Source organism: Saimiri boliviensis, chromosome 4 (assembly GCF_048565385.1).
Source record: "Saimiri boliviensis isolate mSaiBol1 chromosome 4, mSaiBol1.pri, whole genome shotgun sequence".
NCBI lineage: Eukaryota > Metazoa > Chordata > Mammalia > Primates > Cebidae > Saimiri > Saimiri boliviensis.
Genome location: NC_133452.1, coordinates 48,097,795 through 48,115,435, shown reverse-complemented (window position 1 = coordinate 48,115,435; position 17,641 = coordinate 48,097,795). Strand labels below are relative to the sequence as shown.

The window sequence follows — 17,641 nt, the reverse complement described above, 5'->3', positions numbered from 1 at the left end:
AATGAAGGGGCGGAAAGATGGATTGGGTATAGACTTTTCTTCATCTACATCGATTTTTAAAATGTCTCTCTCCCTTCCCTGCCATTTCCTTTGTTAATTGTCCTTATTTAAATTTAAAGGAAGGGAATTAGATCATCAAACAGGTCACTCACACCTACCTGTAACTTCACACACCTTGGTCAGTGTGAAACAAGCTTGAACTGATTATATGCTTCCCCGCCATTTTTATTTATATTGTAAACGACTCAAAAAATTTTAGACAATGTTATAATAAAAATATACACTATTTTTTCCCCATCATCCCTGCTCTTTTGGTGAAACAAGCACAATAATCAATGATTCTTATGAGTGAGGAACAACTCCAAGTGGAGGCATTCATGTCCCAAATGTTATGTTATTTTTTCTCATCAGCAAATTTAAACTACGACTTTATCCTGATCCCGCTCCTGCTCTTTGCCTCTTCTTCCCCCACCCTTCCACATTCACCAGCCTCCTCCCCACCTCCTCCCCGCCTTTCCCTTTGCCCTCCCCTTTCTGCTAGCCCCTCCTCCCAGTTGAGTCAGTGGCTTGAAACTTTTAAAAGCTCTGTGCTCCAAGTTACAAAAAAGCTTTTACGAGGTATCAGCACTTTTCTTTCATTAGGGGGAAGGCGTGAGGAAAGTACCAAGCAGCAGCAGAGTTTTAAACTTTAAATAGACAGGTCTCAGTGCCTGAACTGGCCTTTTCCTTTTACTTCATCCTCCAAGGAGTTCAATCACTTGGCGTGACTTCACTTCTTTTAAGCAAAAGAGTAAGTTTTAAAAAAATGAGAACACTTTACCTAGTAGTTTCTTTTTCTACAAGTAAAACTTTTCTAAAGTTTTAAAATGTGTTAAATGTAGCTTTGAATTATGATACTGTAAATGTATTGATGAATTTGAAGGTGTTTCTATAGTTTTAAAGTTAAAATTTGTTGAACCGAATGTATATTTTGACTGTTAAAAAAGTTTCTATTAATATTGCAACAGGTAAAAGGTTCAAACCTTTAAGATTAGAATAAAGGACTAGTTTACTTGGTGTTTGGTTCTTCGTTTTAGACAATAATTTATTTTTTTATAATCAATAATAGTTTAGGTGCCATCATTTGTTGGGATGTCAGGGGGGGGGGCGGTTAGGAGCCTGGGTTGGGGGATTTGACTGATTACATTGCAAAAATCCAAGTGCAAATTTGCTTAGCGTGCTTCCTATAGTATTCCACACTTCATAAAGTGCTTTTTTCATATGGAAATCTTGATTGATGTTCTATAGCTTTGCAAAGCCAACTTCTTTTGTGACAAAGTGCTTTGTTAAAACATCGTGGTTACTTGACTTCCACGTGGTTCCTCCCTAAAATTTTCCCCATTCAACAAAAAGGTATCAAATTCAAGAGTATTAATATTACTGTTGAAAATCAACAGTAAATTGTTACTTCGTGTTAGCAACCGCTATGCAAAGATTCGCGACCCTCAGGAGACACTGCTTTTACTCGACCACGCTGGCAGTTTAGGAGATGAAATCTCTTAAATGGGTGGTGGTTAGTTACAGAGCATTAGAGGAGATCAGATGTTTACAAAAGAGTGTATGCCAGGGTGCCTTTCCAAAACCGTCCCCTACAACGGGAGCTCCTAGAAAGAGCAGGAAAAAAACTTTCTTAAACGGCGCTTTAGAGGGAGCTACCCACCCCCAGCCCCCGCCGCCCCGCACCTTCCCTCTGCCCGAACCTGCAGCAGAATTCAGGTTCAAAGAACTCCAGGGCAGTTCTTTGGAGCTGGAGCTGGAGCTCCTAGGGCAAAGATATCGCGAATGTGTTGCTTTAAAGGGTTCAATATTTAAAATGCTTTTATTGGTAACATACATTTTGTTCATCAGAAACGCAACCATGCATTTTTGTGCCCGGTAAGGATTTTTTGTTCTGTGTAAATCTACAGACTAAAATAATGAGTTTAGATTCTTGACGTGACCCTGCAGTGGAAGTGTCTGCACCCGTGAATGCTGAAAAGCAAATAAAAATGAAGGCTTTGCGGAGGCCCGAGGCCGTGGGCCGGACGGGCGCGGGGCGCCTCCTGCCATCTTAGCGTCTGCCGGGTTCCCTCCCGCGCCTTCCCGCCCGAACCAGCGCGGTTTGGGGACGTTTCCCTCCAATCCTAGTCCAACCGAGCGCAGGTCCCAGTTCCGTCACTGCAAAGGAACCCGGGGCGCGGGGTGGGAGGGATGGGAGGAGAGACGGGCTGGGTGCCAAATGGTAGAAGAGCAAATGGTTGATTTAATTAAAGCTGTCAGTCTAATTTCCCATCCCTCTCACCCCATTCGCTTTTTTTTTTTTTTCTCCGAAACTTGATGAATCCCACTCTCTCCGCGTTGGTAAAACCTGAGTACCTTGGGAATTATCGTGCTCAAATTGCACTTGCAACTCTCCCGGTCCTGGAAGTTCCTGAAACTTCCCGAGAACGAGGCGGGGCGGCGCGGGGGCAAAGGGCGGGGAGGAGAGACCCTCGGGGAGCCGATGACGCGTCCGGGCCGAGCCAGCGCGTTTCCCAGACGCGCGCCCGGAGCTCGGAGCTGCGCAGCGCCCACCCTGCCCCTTCCGTGACCCGGGCCGCTTTGGCTGGGCGTTTCTGATAACGCTCATCAGTAAGCTCTCCTCGCGCCCAAGAGGCGTGCTTCTCTCTCTCCGGGTACAGAGTGGGGGTGGGAAGGGGAGAGGTACACGGTGTTGTAGAAGGAAGCGTGGCTTTGCTTGGAGGTGGGTTTAATTTCTTTTGATTCCCGGACCCAGTTAGTAATGACGAGAAGGTTACTGAATCTCGCCCTCCGCAAATGGGGCGCATTTGACCTCGGTGAAAAGTTTCCCTGTGAGGAAGCCCAATGTTTATTTTTTGTGTCAGGGTCGCTGGAAATTAAAGCGTCTAGTAACGCAGAAATTTCATTAACCGCCCCCCTCCCCCACTCCCAAACAACAATGAAATAAGCCAGTTAGAAAACACCTTTGGGAGAAGAGTAATTACTTCTCGGTAGGCCGAATTGACTGGAAATTATACCAAGCAGAGGCAGTACATTCCGTCCTGGTGATGTGTTGATTCTATATTATTAGCACGTGTTCCCCCAGTGTGGGGGTGCTTTGTACTCCCCAAAGTCAGCGTAGACTGGTTACCTGTCCTCTGCCGGGAAAATGCAGTGCTAGTGCTTTGCTCCGACTTTCTTCACTGTTTAAACACGCTCCACATTTTTGTAATGCCTTCTGAGGGCTCTCACCCCAGCCACTGAGTTCCTCACCCTTGGGGATTGTGATACCTACAGTGCTCTCACGCTGCTTGGGAAACGTGGTTCCAAAGATGCTCCGCAGGAGGCGGATAAAAGGCTGTGCTTGCAGATACTGAAGGTTGCTTTGTTACTTAGATGGTTCAAATTCCTGCATCAAGGAGGGAAAACACTGGGTGCATTCTTTCTTTTCTTTTCTCTAATTCCAAGGGTGTAACTTGGTTTGAGCCTTTGTATATGATGCCCGCAGGGAAGGGAATGTTCGGACAGTCACCAGTGATTAGTACCTTTTACTCCACCTTTCCGGTTGTTCGAACTTATCTTCAAGATTCTCAGTTATTTGAAGAGATATGTGGAAGCTTATCCGCACACATCAGTTCAGCTCTGGAGAGAATCAGTAATTATCTAGTGTTTATTATGAATGTAATATTCAACATGGATAATTCAAGTTTTTAAATCCCCAGAGCATATATATATTTTTGAATTATTAGCATAACTGCCTGAATTCTCCATCTTAATGTCACCACTTAACTATGTGTGTACAGATTGTGGTTAGCTCTTTTTTTAATGTATCAGTGGCTTATAAAATTTCATAAATTTCGCATTTCAGTTTCCCTATGCTTTTAAAAGAGTATTTTAAGAAAAATGTATGTTTGTCATCAGCCAGGCATGATGGCTCTTGCCTGTAATCCTGGCCCTTTGAGACGGTGGGGTGAGAGGATTGCTTGAGGCCAGCAGTTGAAAACCAGCCTGGGCAACATAGCAAAATTTCATCTTTATAAAAATTTTTTCTTAAAAGAAAATGTATGTTGGTCAATTATTTTTTAGTTCCTGTTTTGCTAAAGAAAAAAATGAAAAATTTAAAAACAAACGAGCTATATCTAAAGGTCTTTTAAAGAATGCCAAACTACTGAGCACTTACTAAGAGTTTCACATACATGAGTTAACTTATTCAATGATCATTGAAAAAAAAATAGACTATCTTAATCAGTACACTTGTGAGGACCCTAAGGGTGTCTTTATATGATTGTAAAATAGCAAGGCTATTCAAAAAATATAGTCAATTTCGAAGCGGAAGTAAGAGTAGGGTCAGAGGAAACGACTGATAGAAATGTATTTAGTTACACCAGGATTGAAGAACACGGCTTTTAGACTGCAGCTTATGACTTAGGGTTTTTCCTCTAGCAGTCCTAAATTGATCTTGAGAAACTTGTGTAGGGGGAGAGTTGAGTAATAGCTGTTGAACTAGGGAGGGGATTGTCCTTTATGGGATGCATCATCCTCTCTTTGGATGGAGTTCCTCACACCTCAATCCCCATCTCATCTCATTTTGTGGATGCTAATATAAGTTGTGTACGTGATGAGGGAAAGAAAGGCTTGTTGGAATTTTTTTGTTGTCCTGCCCTATGCCCCCAAAATAAGCAGTTCACAACATCAAATACCTACACAAATGTGCAATTCTTTATAAAGGAATCTGAGGGTAATCAGAGAACCATGAGACAGCATTTTAAATAGATGTTTACATACAGTAAGTTTGATACACTACAGTTAGGCCATCTAGGTGTAAATAAGGAAGTAAAAGTTTGGTATTATCTGATGAACGAGGCATCTTTTCCATGGTACTTGAGTCTAGTCACTTTACTGTCTGCGTAGACTCAGACTGCAAAGATGTTATATTAACCAGGGTTAATATGAGCCGCTGTTCTTACCCTTCAGAGCCCCAGCCTTCCCCGATATTTATCATTCTTCAAATCTACACAACTTTGAACAGGCTATTTCTTCTTGAAATGGTGTCCTTGGCTACAATAAAATTGTGTGGTGCAATCAGAGTTAGAGTATCACAGAACTAGGGGACAACCACACAGTTGTGGTTTTTTTTCATTTTTTTTGTTTGTTTTGTGTTTTAAATCTTAACCCACAACAACCTAATAGTGATACCTGACGCAGTGCTGCAAGAATCTAACCCTCATTAAGATCTCATCTAACAAATTCAGGAAGCTCTTTGTTAAAGAGCCTTTTTCCTTGTTCTTTTCTTTCTTTCTTTCTTTTTTTTTAAGCCAGTCAAATTTAGCAGTGGGGGGTTGTAAAGAGCCTTTTTTTCTTAATTCAGCTCTATTGCCTGCCCAGGAATCATTTGAAGCATGTTGTTTAAACAAACAGTTCTCTGTTTCAGCAATTGTCACTTGAAAATTTAACAGTATGAGAATAAGATGACAATATTTTTTTACTGTAAAGTCCCCTTTTTAATTAATTTGAAACTTTAGAAATTTGAGATATATAACTACAATTAAAAGAATACCGAAGAGATGGAAACAAACAAACAAACTGGTGGGGTTTTTGTTGTTGTTTTTGCACAGTATCTGGGTTTTGTGTGTGTGTGTGAGCATGTTTTTTTCTTTTTGAGATGGAGTCTCTGTCGCCCAGGCTGGAGTACAGTGGCGCAATCTTGGCTCACTGCAACCTCCACCTCCCAGATTCAAGCTATTCTTCTGCCTCAGCCTCCCAAGTAGCTGGGATTACAGGCACCCACCACCACGCCTGGCTACTTTTTTTGTGTGTTTTTAGTAGAGATGGAATTTCTCTGTTGACCAGGCTGATCACAAACTCCTGACCTCAAGTGATCCACCTGCCTCTGCCTCCCAAAGTGCTGAGATTACAGGTGTGAGCCATCACGCCTGGGCGCACCTCTTACTCTTTTAAGCACTGGGGATATAGCAGTGAACAAAGCAAACTCCCGCGTATAGCTCACATTCCTGTTGAGGAAGGCAAATAATAAATCCTTCTCATGGAAGGATGTACACAATAACCAGGTAAATATTTACTATATCAAGTAGAGATAAAGTCCATTAAGATAATTATTTAAAACCAGGGCAAAGGGAATAGGAAATGACAGGACTGGAGAAAGGATGCTGCTATTTCATTCTTGGTGGTCAGGAAAGTTGGCTGATGAGGTGAGACCTGAAATAATTGAGGATGTGAGCTGTGCGGATGGAGCAGAGCTCAGCAGACCTAGCTGATTGTTGGTTTGTTTTCTCAAGATTGACTGATTACTCAGGGTGACGAGGCTAATGACATGAAACCTAGCAAACTGATGATGGCTGAGATCAGGCTAAGGGTGGTAAGAATTGGTCATTGCCTGGTTATATTTTGAAGATAGCGCCTATAGTACTTGCTGATGGAGTGAATGTGGGTTATGTTAATTATTTGTACATATGAATATTACTAGCTGGGCACAGTGGCTCACGCCTGTAATCCCAGCACTTTGGGAGGCTGAGGCAGGCAGATCACGAGGTCAGGAGTTCGAGACCAGCCTGGCCAATTGGCGAAACCCTGTCTCTACTAAAAATACAAAAATTAGCCAGGCGTGACAGCATGCGCCTGTAATCCCAGCTACTCAGGAGGCTGAGGCAGGAGAATCACTTGAACCCAGGAGGTGGAGGTTGCAGTGAGGTGAGATCATGCCACTGCATTCCAGCCTGGGCAACAGAGCGAGATACTGTCTCAAAAAAAGAAAAACAATATTACCACAAAGAACACGTGGCTGTTGTAAGTGCAGAGGAATAGATAGCTGAGTTCCCTCAATGGTATTTACTGGAGGGGCAGAGGTTATTATAAAAGTGAAAGAAAACATTAGAAGGGTTTGCATTTGAGTTTTGGGGCATAAATATATTTTGGTGTTAGCACAACACACACACGATTTCCCTTTCCTCCCAAAAAATCCATTATATTATTTTATCGGTAACTTCCATAGACATTTCTTTCTGTATATTTAGACTCTTGATTTTATTCTTTCAGGTATTAATAACCTTCGCCTTCTCTGTTCTCCCAATCATAAAAAGATGATGGATATCTAATTTCACTTTAGCTTTCAGTAATCCTATTTACCATTATTTAAGTCTCCATTCTCAACTCATTACATTTGTCTCTTCTTGAGAAACATAAAGTTGAAAGTAAAATACTTTCTAATTCTAATAACTATTAGGATATTAATGGCATGGACAGATTGACTGCGACTTTGGCTCAGTGATTTGTTTTTAAGGCAAAAGGCACAGTCAAATGTAATTATAAAACTGAAGCTTTATTTTTAAGAGATTTCATTTGAATTAAAGAGTTTAAGTCTTTCTGCTCTAAGGGAGGTGCCAACGGAGATGCAGAGTGTCGAGGAACGTGGAGCCAGGGATGGGCTCAGTGCCGGCGCCCAGAGAGCTGCTACTCCACAGACAGCCCCGTGGATTTTTTAGACTCTGTCTCTTCCACTTTCCTGACAGTTTTCCCACCCCTAAATATGCTGAACAAGAAAGAAGCAGAAAGTCAAGAAACCAGTGTTTGCCTCCTGGCCCAAAACCTTCAGAATCACCTGGGACATTTATTTAAAAAGTAACCAAAAAAACAAACAAACAAAACCTTACTCCTAGGCCCCGCCTCTAGAAATTCAGATTCATCCAGACTGCTGAAGACCAGGGGTGTATGTTTTTTCTGTCTTTTTTTTTTTTTTTTTAAGACGGAGTCTTGCTCTGACGCCAGGCTGGAGTGCAATGGTGCAATCTTAGGCTGCAAACTCCGCCCCCCAGGTTCAAGCAATTCTCCTGCCTCAGCCTCCCAAGTAATTGAGACTATGGGCCACCACTCCCAGCTAATTTTTTTTTTGTATTTTTTAGTAGATACGGGGTTTCACCATGTTGGCCAGGATGGTCTCGATCTCTTGACCTCATGATCCACCCGCCTTGGCCTCCCAAAGTGCTGGGATTACAGGCGTGAGCCACCGTGCCTGGCCCAGGGGTGTATGTTTTTAAACAAATGCTGCCAAGTGACTGACTGACTGCAGTTCTGGAAAGGGACTAGAGTGGCCTTAGGCTGGTCGCACTTAGTGCCTGTAGCTTTGGGTGTCCAGTCTACCGGGCCGTGAAGAGCAATAGAAATGTAATCTCACATGGTGCATAGACGGAAGTGTGGTCCAGCTGCTAGGACTCTGCTCTTAATGAGAACTTTGCACAACTCCTCTCAGACCTTAGCCTACATTTAAAGCACCAACTCAGGATCTTAGAGGTGAAGGCATGAATATATGTGAGATGTCCAGCTGCCTTGGTGTTCTCATGTGTTGAATAAGAAATATGCCTGTCTCCTGCTGAATAAAAATGCAGTGCATAGTCTGTAGATCAATGCCAGGGATTCTGTAAACATATAATTATGCCCTTTTATTATAAAGGATATTAATTTTATCCTACATGACCTGAAAAAATGAAGATACTAAGCCAGGTTGGGAGGGGTGCAGCAGGGAGGAATAGCCAGTCACCAAAACTTGATTCATGGCAAAGTGAGCAACTACCAAAAAAAGGGGAACAATTTTTGTTACTTCTTTTTGGGCAGCTGTCACATTAAACATTATTTGATGTTCCCTGTAATAGTGGTAATTGACAGATACCTACATGTTACAGGATAGTGTCCAATTGGATAATTCATATCTTATTAAGATGAAAGTATAACTCATTAATGCAAATGAAACTGCATGGGTGCTTGAAGAAAAGACAACTTTGCAATTAAGTTGCTAGTGTATTAAAAAAAAAAAAAAAAACTACTACCTATACTACCTAGAGAGCTGCCCGATGACCTAGTTCACATACTATGGAACTGTGGAGTATTTTTTGCAGAATCTCAAAATTATATTAAAGTTACGTATTATGCAAAATGTTATTTCTTATAGAATGTAAATAAACTTAGTGATGAATTGCTATAAGCATCTACACAATCATATATTACTTTGAGTAATGATTAAACAGTAGTTAAAATAATTTCTTTTGTGCCTGGTGTTATTTTTAAACATGCTAGCTTTGTCTTCAGCTCTATCATTGCATAAATGTGATGAGATGTATACAAACAATTTATCTTTTCATACTTGATTGTTTCTATTATTTTCTCCCCAACAATTGCAGTATCTGAGTAAAAGCAGATGACACTGGCAAAATATTGTAGTTTTTTACAAACAGACTTAGGGCCAATTTTACACATCATCACATAGAAACTATCTATTTATAGCTTCAAAAATTTTACTCTGTTTGTCTGACCCTCATGGACTGTACTTCTTCATTTCCAGTCTAGTATTTTCTGCTAAATTATAGGGGGTTTTTTTCTTTCACATTCTCTCACCATCAAACTCACCATCAAGACTAAATTACTCCCTTCCTTCAAGCCTTCCCTTGGCTATTTAACTGTCTTTGTCAGCCCGTCAAGCTTTTGTTCTTATTTGACTGCTGTTTGATGTATGAAACAAACTTTCTAACTTGTCACTTCAGAATCTAAAATGATCCTTCTTAAAAGTAGAAGGAGCCGGGCGCGGTGGCTCAAGCCTGTAATCCCAGCACTTTGGGAGGCCGAGGCGGGTGGATCCCGAGGTCGAGAGATCGAGACCATCCTGGTCAACATGGTGAAACCCCGTCTCTACTAAAAGTGCAAAAAAAAATTAGCTGGGCATGGTGGCACGCGCCTGTAATCCCAGCTACTCAGGAGGCTGAGGCAGGAGAATTGCCTGAGCCCAGGAAGCGGAGGTTGCGGTGAGCCGAGATCGCGCCATTGCACTCCAGCCTGGGTAACAAGGGTGAAACTCCATCTCAACAAAAAAAAAAAAAAAAAAAAAAAAAAAAGTAGAAGGGAGACTCCCTTTTTTATGACCACTCGGGGAGCGTTATTTCTGTGGCCCTCCCACCCACCTTCCACTCTTATTCCAGCATTCTTTGGCACCAGTCCCTGGGCTGTCATCAAAGATACCCATGGCATCTAATTCAAGCTTTATGGCTCAACCATCTCTTCTTTGATCGGTCCAGGAACTCCCAAGTCAGGTGTCCATTTCATTTTTTCTTGTTCTCTATGGCAGATACAGTCATTTGACAGAAATGTAATGTTGCTTCCTACGGAAGAAGACGCCCCTGGATTTCATTTACTTCTTACTAGGAGAATACAGCTCATAGTTCAATATCAGATAAACTGCTTTATATTCAGATAGTAAACCTATTTTTAAGAAGCCTAAGTAATCCTACCTTCAGTTACACTATTTAGAATTCATTAGTAAAGTCTTAGCTTTGCTCGTTTTTAATTATTAAATAATCTTTGACTAATTCATCCTTTTCTAAACCCTCCAATTACTACTGTCTGCTGAAATTAGCCTATATTCCCTATGCCTGCCACGTCATGTTACTCATTTCTTCCCAGCTTTCAGCCCTTACTAAGATTGTATATATAAAAGCATGGAAGCATTTCTAGCTTTTAGCGCAGCTTTACTATCCTTTTTTTTGGGAGATGGAGTCTCACTCTGTTTCCCAGGCTGGAGTGCAACGGCTCAATCTCAGATCAGTGCAACGTCTGCCTCCCAGGGCTAAGCAATTCTTTTGCCACGCCCAGCTAATTTTTATATTTTTAGTAGAGCCGGGCCAGGGCGGGGTTCACCATTATTGGCCAGGCTGGTCTTGAACTCCTGACCTTGTAATCCACCCACCTCAGCCTCCCAAAGTGCTGGGATTACAGGCATGAGCCACCAAGCCCAGCCAGCTTTGCTATACTTGTAAAACCAATGCCAGGCATTGAAAAGCCTTGGCCAGGGGGACTGTGAATCTTCGTCTGGCTCTATCTGTAGCTAAATATTTCCTATACCCTGATACCCTCAATTTTTATCAGCTAGATAGATAATCAGCAATTAGAAGCATAGTTGAACTAGACAACTTTGATCTTTTTCTTAACCTCAGTAATGGAAAAGGCATAGCCTTTAGATAGCTAGGTATTGGTAAGAAGTTAAATTGGATGTATAGCCTGAGTGCCCAAAGCCCAGTAGGGGAACTTTAAAGTATTTAACAATCAAAAGATGAAAACCAATCATTTCTGGCTGGAGAAAACACTGAAGTAGGTTTTGTTTGTTTGCTTTTTTACTTAAAGTGTGATGTGTATTTAGTCTAGTCTTTGTTTTGTTGTTGGTTTTTGTTTTTGTTTTTTTTGAGACAGAGTTTCCCTCTTGTTACCCAGACTGGAGTGCAATGGCACGATCTTGGCTCACCGCAACCTCCGCCTCCTGGGTTCAAGCAATTCTCCTGCCTCAGCCTCCCGAGTAGCTAGGACTACAGGCACGCACCACCATGCCCAGCTAATTTTTGTATTTTTAGTAGAGATGGGGTTTCACCTTGTTGACCAGGATGGTCTCGATCTCTTGACCTTGTGATCCACCCGCCTCGGCCTCCCAAAGTGCTGGGATTATAGGCGTGAGCCACCGCGCCCGGCCTAGTCTTTGTTTTTGAAAGTAGGTTACTACATATAATACATTGTAGCTAAATAGTATATTTCCATACAGCTGCTTTTTCTCCCGACAAAGGCAGACTTTTGAGCTATATACAAGTCACTGCTTAAGATAAAAATAGTACTCATTACTTGGGAGGCTGAGGCAGGAGGATTGCCTGAGTCCAGAAGCCTGGGCAACATAGTGAAAGCCTGTCTCTAAAAAAAAAGAAACAGAAAAGCATAAATGACAATAACATAGAGTATCACAGGTTACACTTGAGATACCATTGAAAAATCTTTCAGGGCGAAATTAGTAATAAAATGATATATAATAATAAAAGTTTTGAAAAAAAGGTTATGTGTGTGGGTTCATAGGTGTTTTTACCTGGATTCTTAGATGCCTGTGCTTTGAATAATACACATCGACATTTTGCTTAGGTACCCATGCAATCACAGACCTACCAGGTAAGAACTGTCCTATTTATCAAGCAAATAAAATAAGCAGAGGCTTAGCGCAGATGGCTTCACAAGTCACATGGCAAGGCAGCGGTTGAGCAAGCAATACATCTTTCCAGGTTATGATTGCAACACACTCTCTGTTCCTTCTAAGACTTACTTTAGCTCAAAAACAAAACACGTGTTATAACTTTTCGTTCGAGGAAAATGGGACAGGAAGAGTTTGCACTTGGTTTTTTGTGAAAGTATGTTGGAAATATATGAAACCTTTTGTAGTATTTTAACCATCTGCCGAAAGGGACTAAATGTTAAACTAGTAATTTGCAAATCTGTGATATTTTAATTGTCTTTGTTTCTTTTCAGGTGGTGCCCAGGCAACATGGGTGACTGGAGTGCCTTGGGCAAACTCCTTGACAAGGTTCAAGCCTACTCCACCGCCGGAGGGAAGGTGTGGTTATCAGTACTTTTCATTTTCCGAATCCTGCTCCTGGGGACAGCGGTTGAGTCAGCGTGGGGAGATGAGCAGTCGGCTTTTCGTTGTAACACTCAACAACCTGGTTGTGAAAACGTCTGCTATGATAAGTCTTTCCCAATCTCTCATGTGCGCTTCTGGGTCCTGCAGATCATATTTGTGTCTGTACCCACACTCTTGTACCTGGCTCATGTCTTCTATGTGATGCGAAAGGAAGAGAAACTGAACAAGAAAGAGGAGGAACTCAAGGTTGCCCAAACTGACGGTGTCAATGTGGAGATGCACTTGAAGCAGATTGAGATCAAGAAGTTCAAGTACGGTATTGAAGAGCATGGCAAGGTGAAGATGCGAGGAGGGTTGCTGCGAACCTACATCATCAGTATCCTCTTCAAGTCTGTCTTCGAGGTGGCCTTCCTGCTGATCCAGTGGTACATCTATGGATTCAGCTTGAGTGCTGTTTACACTTGCAAAAGAGATCCCTGCCCACATCAGGTGGACTGCTTCCTCTCTCGCCCCACAGAGAAAACCATCTTCATCATCTTCATGCTGGTGGTGTCCTTGGTGTCTCTTGCCTTGAATATCATTGAACTCTTCTATGTTTTCTTCAAGGGCGTTAAGGATCGAGTTAAGGGAAAGAGCGACCCTTACCATGCCACCACTGGCCCACTGAGCCCCGCCAAAGACTGTGGGTCTCCAAAATACGCTTATTTCAATGGCTGCTCCTCACCAACCGCTCCCCTCTCACCCATGTCTCCTCCTGGGTACAAGCTGGTCACTGGCGACAGAAACAATTCTTCTTGCCGCAATTACAACAAGCAAGCAAGCGAGCAAAACTGGGCTAATTACAGTGCAGAACAAAATCGAATGGGGCAGGCGGGAAGCACCATCTCTAACTCCCATGCACAGCCTTTTGATTTCCCCGATGATAACCAGAATTCTAAAAAACTAGGTGCTGGACACGAACTACAGCCACTAGCCATTGTGGACCAGCGACCTTCAAGCAGAGCCAGCAGCCGTGCCAGCAGCAGACCTCGGCCTGATGACCTGGAGATCTAGATACAGGCTTGAAAGCATCGATTCCACTCAATTGCGGAGAAGAAAAAAGGTGCTGTAGAAAGTGCACCAGGCGTTAATTTTGGTCCAGTGGAGGTGTGGTACTCAACAGCCTTACTCCTGAGGCTGAGAAAACACAAAGACATTAGAATACCTAGGTTCATTGTGGGTGTTTGGGGTAGATGGGTGGAGAGGGAGGGGATAAGAGAGGTGCATGTTGGTATTTAAAGTAGTGGATTTAAAGAACTTAGATTATAAATAAGAGTTCCATTAGGTGTTACGTAGATAAGGGCTTTTTCTTCCCGCAAACACCCTTAAGAATGGTTTCTGTGTATGTGAATGAGTGGGTGGTAATTGTGACTAAATATTTTTGTTTTAACAAGAAACGGAAATAATTTTACCCAGGAATAAATACTTCCTGAACACGTTTGGTCTTTTCAACAAGAAAAAGACAGAGGATTGTCCTTAAGTCCCTGCTAAAACATTCCATTGTTAGAATTTGCACTTTGAAGGTAAGCTTTCTAGGCCTGACCCTCCAGGTGTCAATGGACTCGTGCTACTATATATTTTTTTTTTATTCTTGGTATCAGTTTAACATTCAGATAAGGCCCACAGAATAAGACTTTCCATGCATTTGCAAATTTCAGCATGATACCTACATTCTTTTTCCATCCACTTGCACCCTATCATTACCATCACTTTTTCATCATTCCTCCGCTACTACTCACATTCATTTAATGGTTTCTGTAAACGTTTTTAAGACAGTTGCGATGTAATGTAACATTTTTTTCTTTTTTGAGCTAGAGTCAGGGAATCAAGCCATGCTTAATGTTTAGCAATCACTTGTATGTGTATGCGTGTGGAAGAGTGTGTTTTGTTGTCATGTATTGGTACAAGCAGATACAGTATAAACACACAGATTTGAAAATAATGCACATATAGTGTTCAAATTTGAACTTTTCTCATGGATTTTTGTGGTGTGGGCCAATATGGTGTTTACATTATATAATTCCTGCTGTGGCAAGTAAAGCACACTTTTTTTTTTTTTCCTAAAATGTTTTTCCCCATGTATCCTATTCTGGATATATTATGGATACTGGTTTTGTTAATTATGATGCTTTCTCTCTTTTTTTTTTTTAGGATATAGCAATAATGCTATTACTGAAATGAATGATTTTCTTTTTCTGAAATGTAATCATTGATGCTTGAATGATAGAATTTTAGTACTGTAAACAGGCTTTAGTCATTAATGTGAGAGACTTAGAAAAAAATGCTTAGAGTGGACTATTAAGTGTGCCTAAATGAATTTTGCAGTAACTGGTATTCTTGGGTTTGCCCTTCTTAATACACAGTAATTCAGAACTTGTATTCTATTATAAGTTCAACAGTCTTTTGGCATGACCAGCAAATTTGATATTTGCACTAAGATTTTACTGGGAATGCAAGAGAGGTTTAAAGAGGATTCAATAGTACGCATATAACTAATTTATTTGAACTGTATGCTGAGGACGTCTACCAGTTTCTCCAAATGCCTTTTTTAAAACTCATCACAGACGATTAGTGAAAATGCTGAGTATGACACTTTTCATCTTGCATGTCAGTTACATAAACAGTTTTGTACAATGAAAAATACTAATCTGTTTGACATTCCATGTTAAACTACTGTCATGTTCGGCTTCGTTGCATGTAATGTAGACCTAGACCATCATCAAATCGTGTGTTCTGGAGAGTGTTCTTTATTCAATAAAGTTTTAATTTAGTATAAAGGTAGCCTCTATCCTGCATGATTTTTCTTTTTGTCTTTCCCTCCTTTCTTCCTTCTTTCTTTCTTTCCTTCCTTCCTCCCTCCCTCCCTCCTTCCTTTCTTTCCTGCCTTTCTTCCTTTTTCCAAGATGGAGTCTTGCTCTGTAATCCAGGCTGGAGTGCAGTGGTGCAATCTCGGCTCACTGCAACCTCCACCTCCTGAGTTCAAGCAATTCTCCTGCCTAAGCCTCCTGAGTTGCTGGGATTGCAGGTGCCTGCCACCATGACTAATTTTTGTATTTTTAGTAGAGAAAGGGTTTCACCATGTTGGCCAGGCTAATATTTGAACTCCTGACCTTGTGATCTCAACTTAGGCCTCCCAAAGTGCTGGGGATTACAGGCATTTGAACCTTTCTCACAGATTTTTGTGGTGTGGACCACCACACCGGGCCTATTTTTAAAACTCTTTAATGGCATCTATTTGAGATTATTTAAGCACATTTCTATTGGTTATCAGAACTCGAGCAAATAAGAGCCACGTTTTCAGGGACAATATTTATGATTAGCTCTGTTCAGTGCAACATCTATTGTAAACATTTTGAATTTTTATTGAACTGAAAGGAAGATAAAGTATTGAATTTGAAATATATCTTTAATGGGGTGTGCGATAGAGTTTCAAATGAGGAAATATTAAACCTGTAATCCCAGCACTTTGGGAGGCTGAGGCAGGCAGATCACCTGAAGTCAGGAGTTTGAGACAAGCCTGACCAACATGGAGAAACCCTGTCTCTATGAAAAATACAAAATTAGCCTGGCATGGTGGTACATGCCTATAATCTCAGCAACTCGGGAGGCTAAGGCAGGAGAATCACTTGAACCTCAGGGGCAGATGTTGCTGTGAGCCAAGATCACACCATTGCACTCCAGCCTGGGTAGCAAGAGTGAACTCTGTCTCAAAAAAAAAAAAAAAAAAAAAAAAGGGTCATATTGAGTAATTTAGTACATGTGACACGAGCACAAAATCTTAATGAGGATGAAATTTTAAAGCTGGAAAGCCTCCTGGAAAAACAATAAGGGATGAGTTTGAGCATGGTTACATGCAGCAGCAAAAGAATGAAATTCATCTTGATTATTTCAGTATATAATGTCAAAAATATAGAAAATGAGATTTTAAAAATTCATAATACCTCAAAAAATCAACCATTCAAAGAGACAATTCTGGGCAACTGATGATACTGTAATTTTAAATATAAAATATTAACACAAATCACACTTCAAGGATGTTCTCTATTAATTATTTACATGAACATTTATCTACCACAAAACAAACTGGTGAGTTACTGGAGCATAAAAATATCAATAGTTTAGAAGTAATCTAGTCCAGTTCAGTTTATTATTTTTGGATGAAAAAAGGTGTCATTTATTCAAGTGATGGAGAATTATGCAGAAAAGGCAAATTCTCTGCATGTTTACATTCAGTATGGGGAATAGACATGATTTGGTTGTATATGTATTCATACATGGTAAGGTGTGGATGGACAAATTATCAGGCAATGATGAAGCTGTAAGGGGAAAGTATAAACTTCTGATGCCTGTGTATGGAGCGGGGAAAGCAAGTTCATCTTTCAGAAATAGTCATATAGGTCATCCTAAACATTTTCCAACTTTTAAGATTTTACCACTTTAAAATATTTTCTGCATGTCATATATATATACATACATACATACATAGAGAGTGCATATTATATATGTCCACAGCTTAAGGAACTACAGTCTAAAATGCAGACTTAGGTGCCTGGCCATCTCTCACCTCTTTCCATATCTCAACATAAACACCAGAAAAGTCCTAATTCTCAGCGGAAATTACTGTTAAAAATTTCAGACATTAACTAGGTATCAGGCACTTTGTTAAGCAGTAGGGATTCATAGAATGACCACAGCTTTTGCTTTTGTGAACCTTACAACATGAATCCTTCCAATTTTAAAAGAAATTGCCCATTCATTTTATCTTAATTGGCTGTCTGCCTCGTTTTACCTACCAAAAATTACATTGAACTGAGTTTAAAAATTATTAGAAAGGCCAGGCGTGGTGGCTCATGTCTGTAATCCCAGCATTTTGGGAGGCTGAGGCGGAAAGATCACAAGGTCAGGAGATTGAGACCATCCTGGCCAACATGGTGAAACCCCGTCTTTAAAAAATAAAAATAAAAAATTATTACAAAGGTATGCAGTTTTGGTCTGAGAATATTTGACATGCAGTTTTTGCATAAAATTTTAAGTTTAAAAAATTTGAGCTGAATGCAGTGATTCATGCCTTCAATTCCAGTACTTTAGGAGGCTGAGGCGGGTAGATAATGAGGTCCAGAGTTCAAGACCAGCCAGGCC

General features: G+C 41.0%; 1 protein-coding gene across 1 annotated transcript; it reads left to right on the top strand.

The window, feature by feature from the left end:
* Positions 1 to 591: 591 nt before the first annotated feature.
* GJA1 (gap junction protein alpha 1) lies at positions 592 to 15,283 on the top strand. The gene is made up of 2 exons (XM_003932366.4): positions 592 to 790; positions 12,352 to 15,283. The coding sequence occupies exon 2, from the start codon at positions 12,368 to 12,370 to the stop codon at positions 13,514 to 13,516; it is 1,149 nt and encodes a 382-aa protein (XP_003932415.1). The 5' UTR covers positions 592 to 790; positions 12,352 to 12,367; the 3' UTR covers positions 13,517 to 15,283.
* The last annotated feature ends 2,358 nt before the right edge of the window (positions 15,284 to 17,641 follow it).

What these genes read in the sequence shown, in the direction of transcription:
- GJA1 (XM_003932366.4), top strand. Translation starts at nt 12,368, where the DNA reads ATGGGTGACTGGAGTGCCTTGGGCAAACTCCTTGACAAGGTTCAAGCC.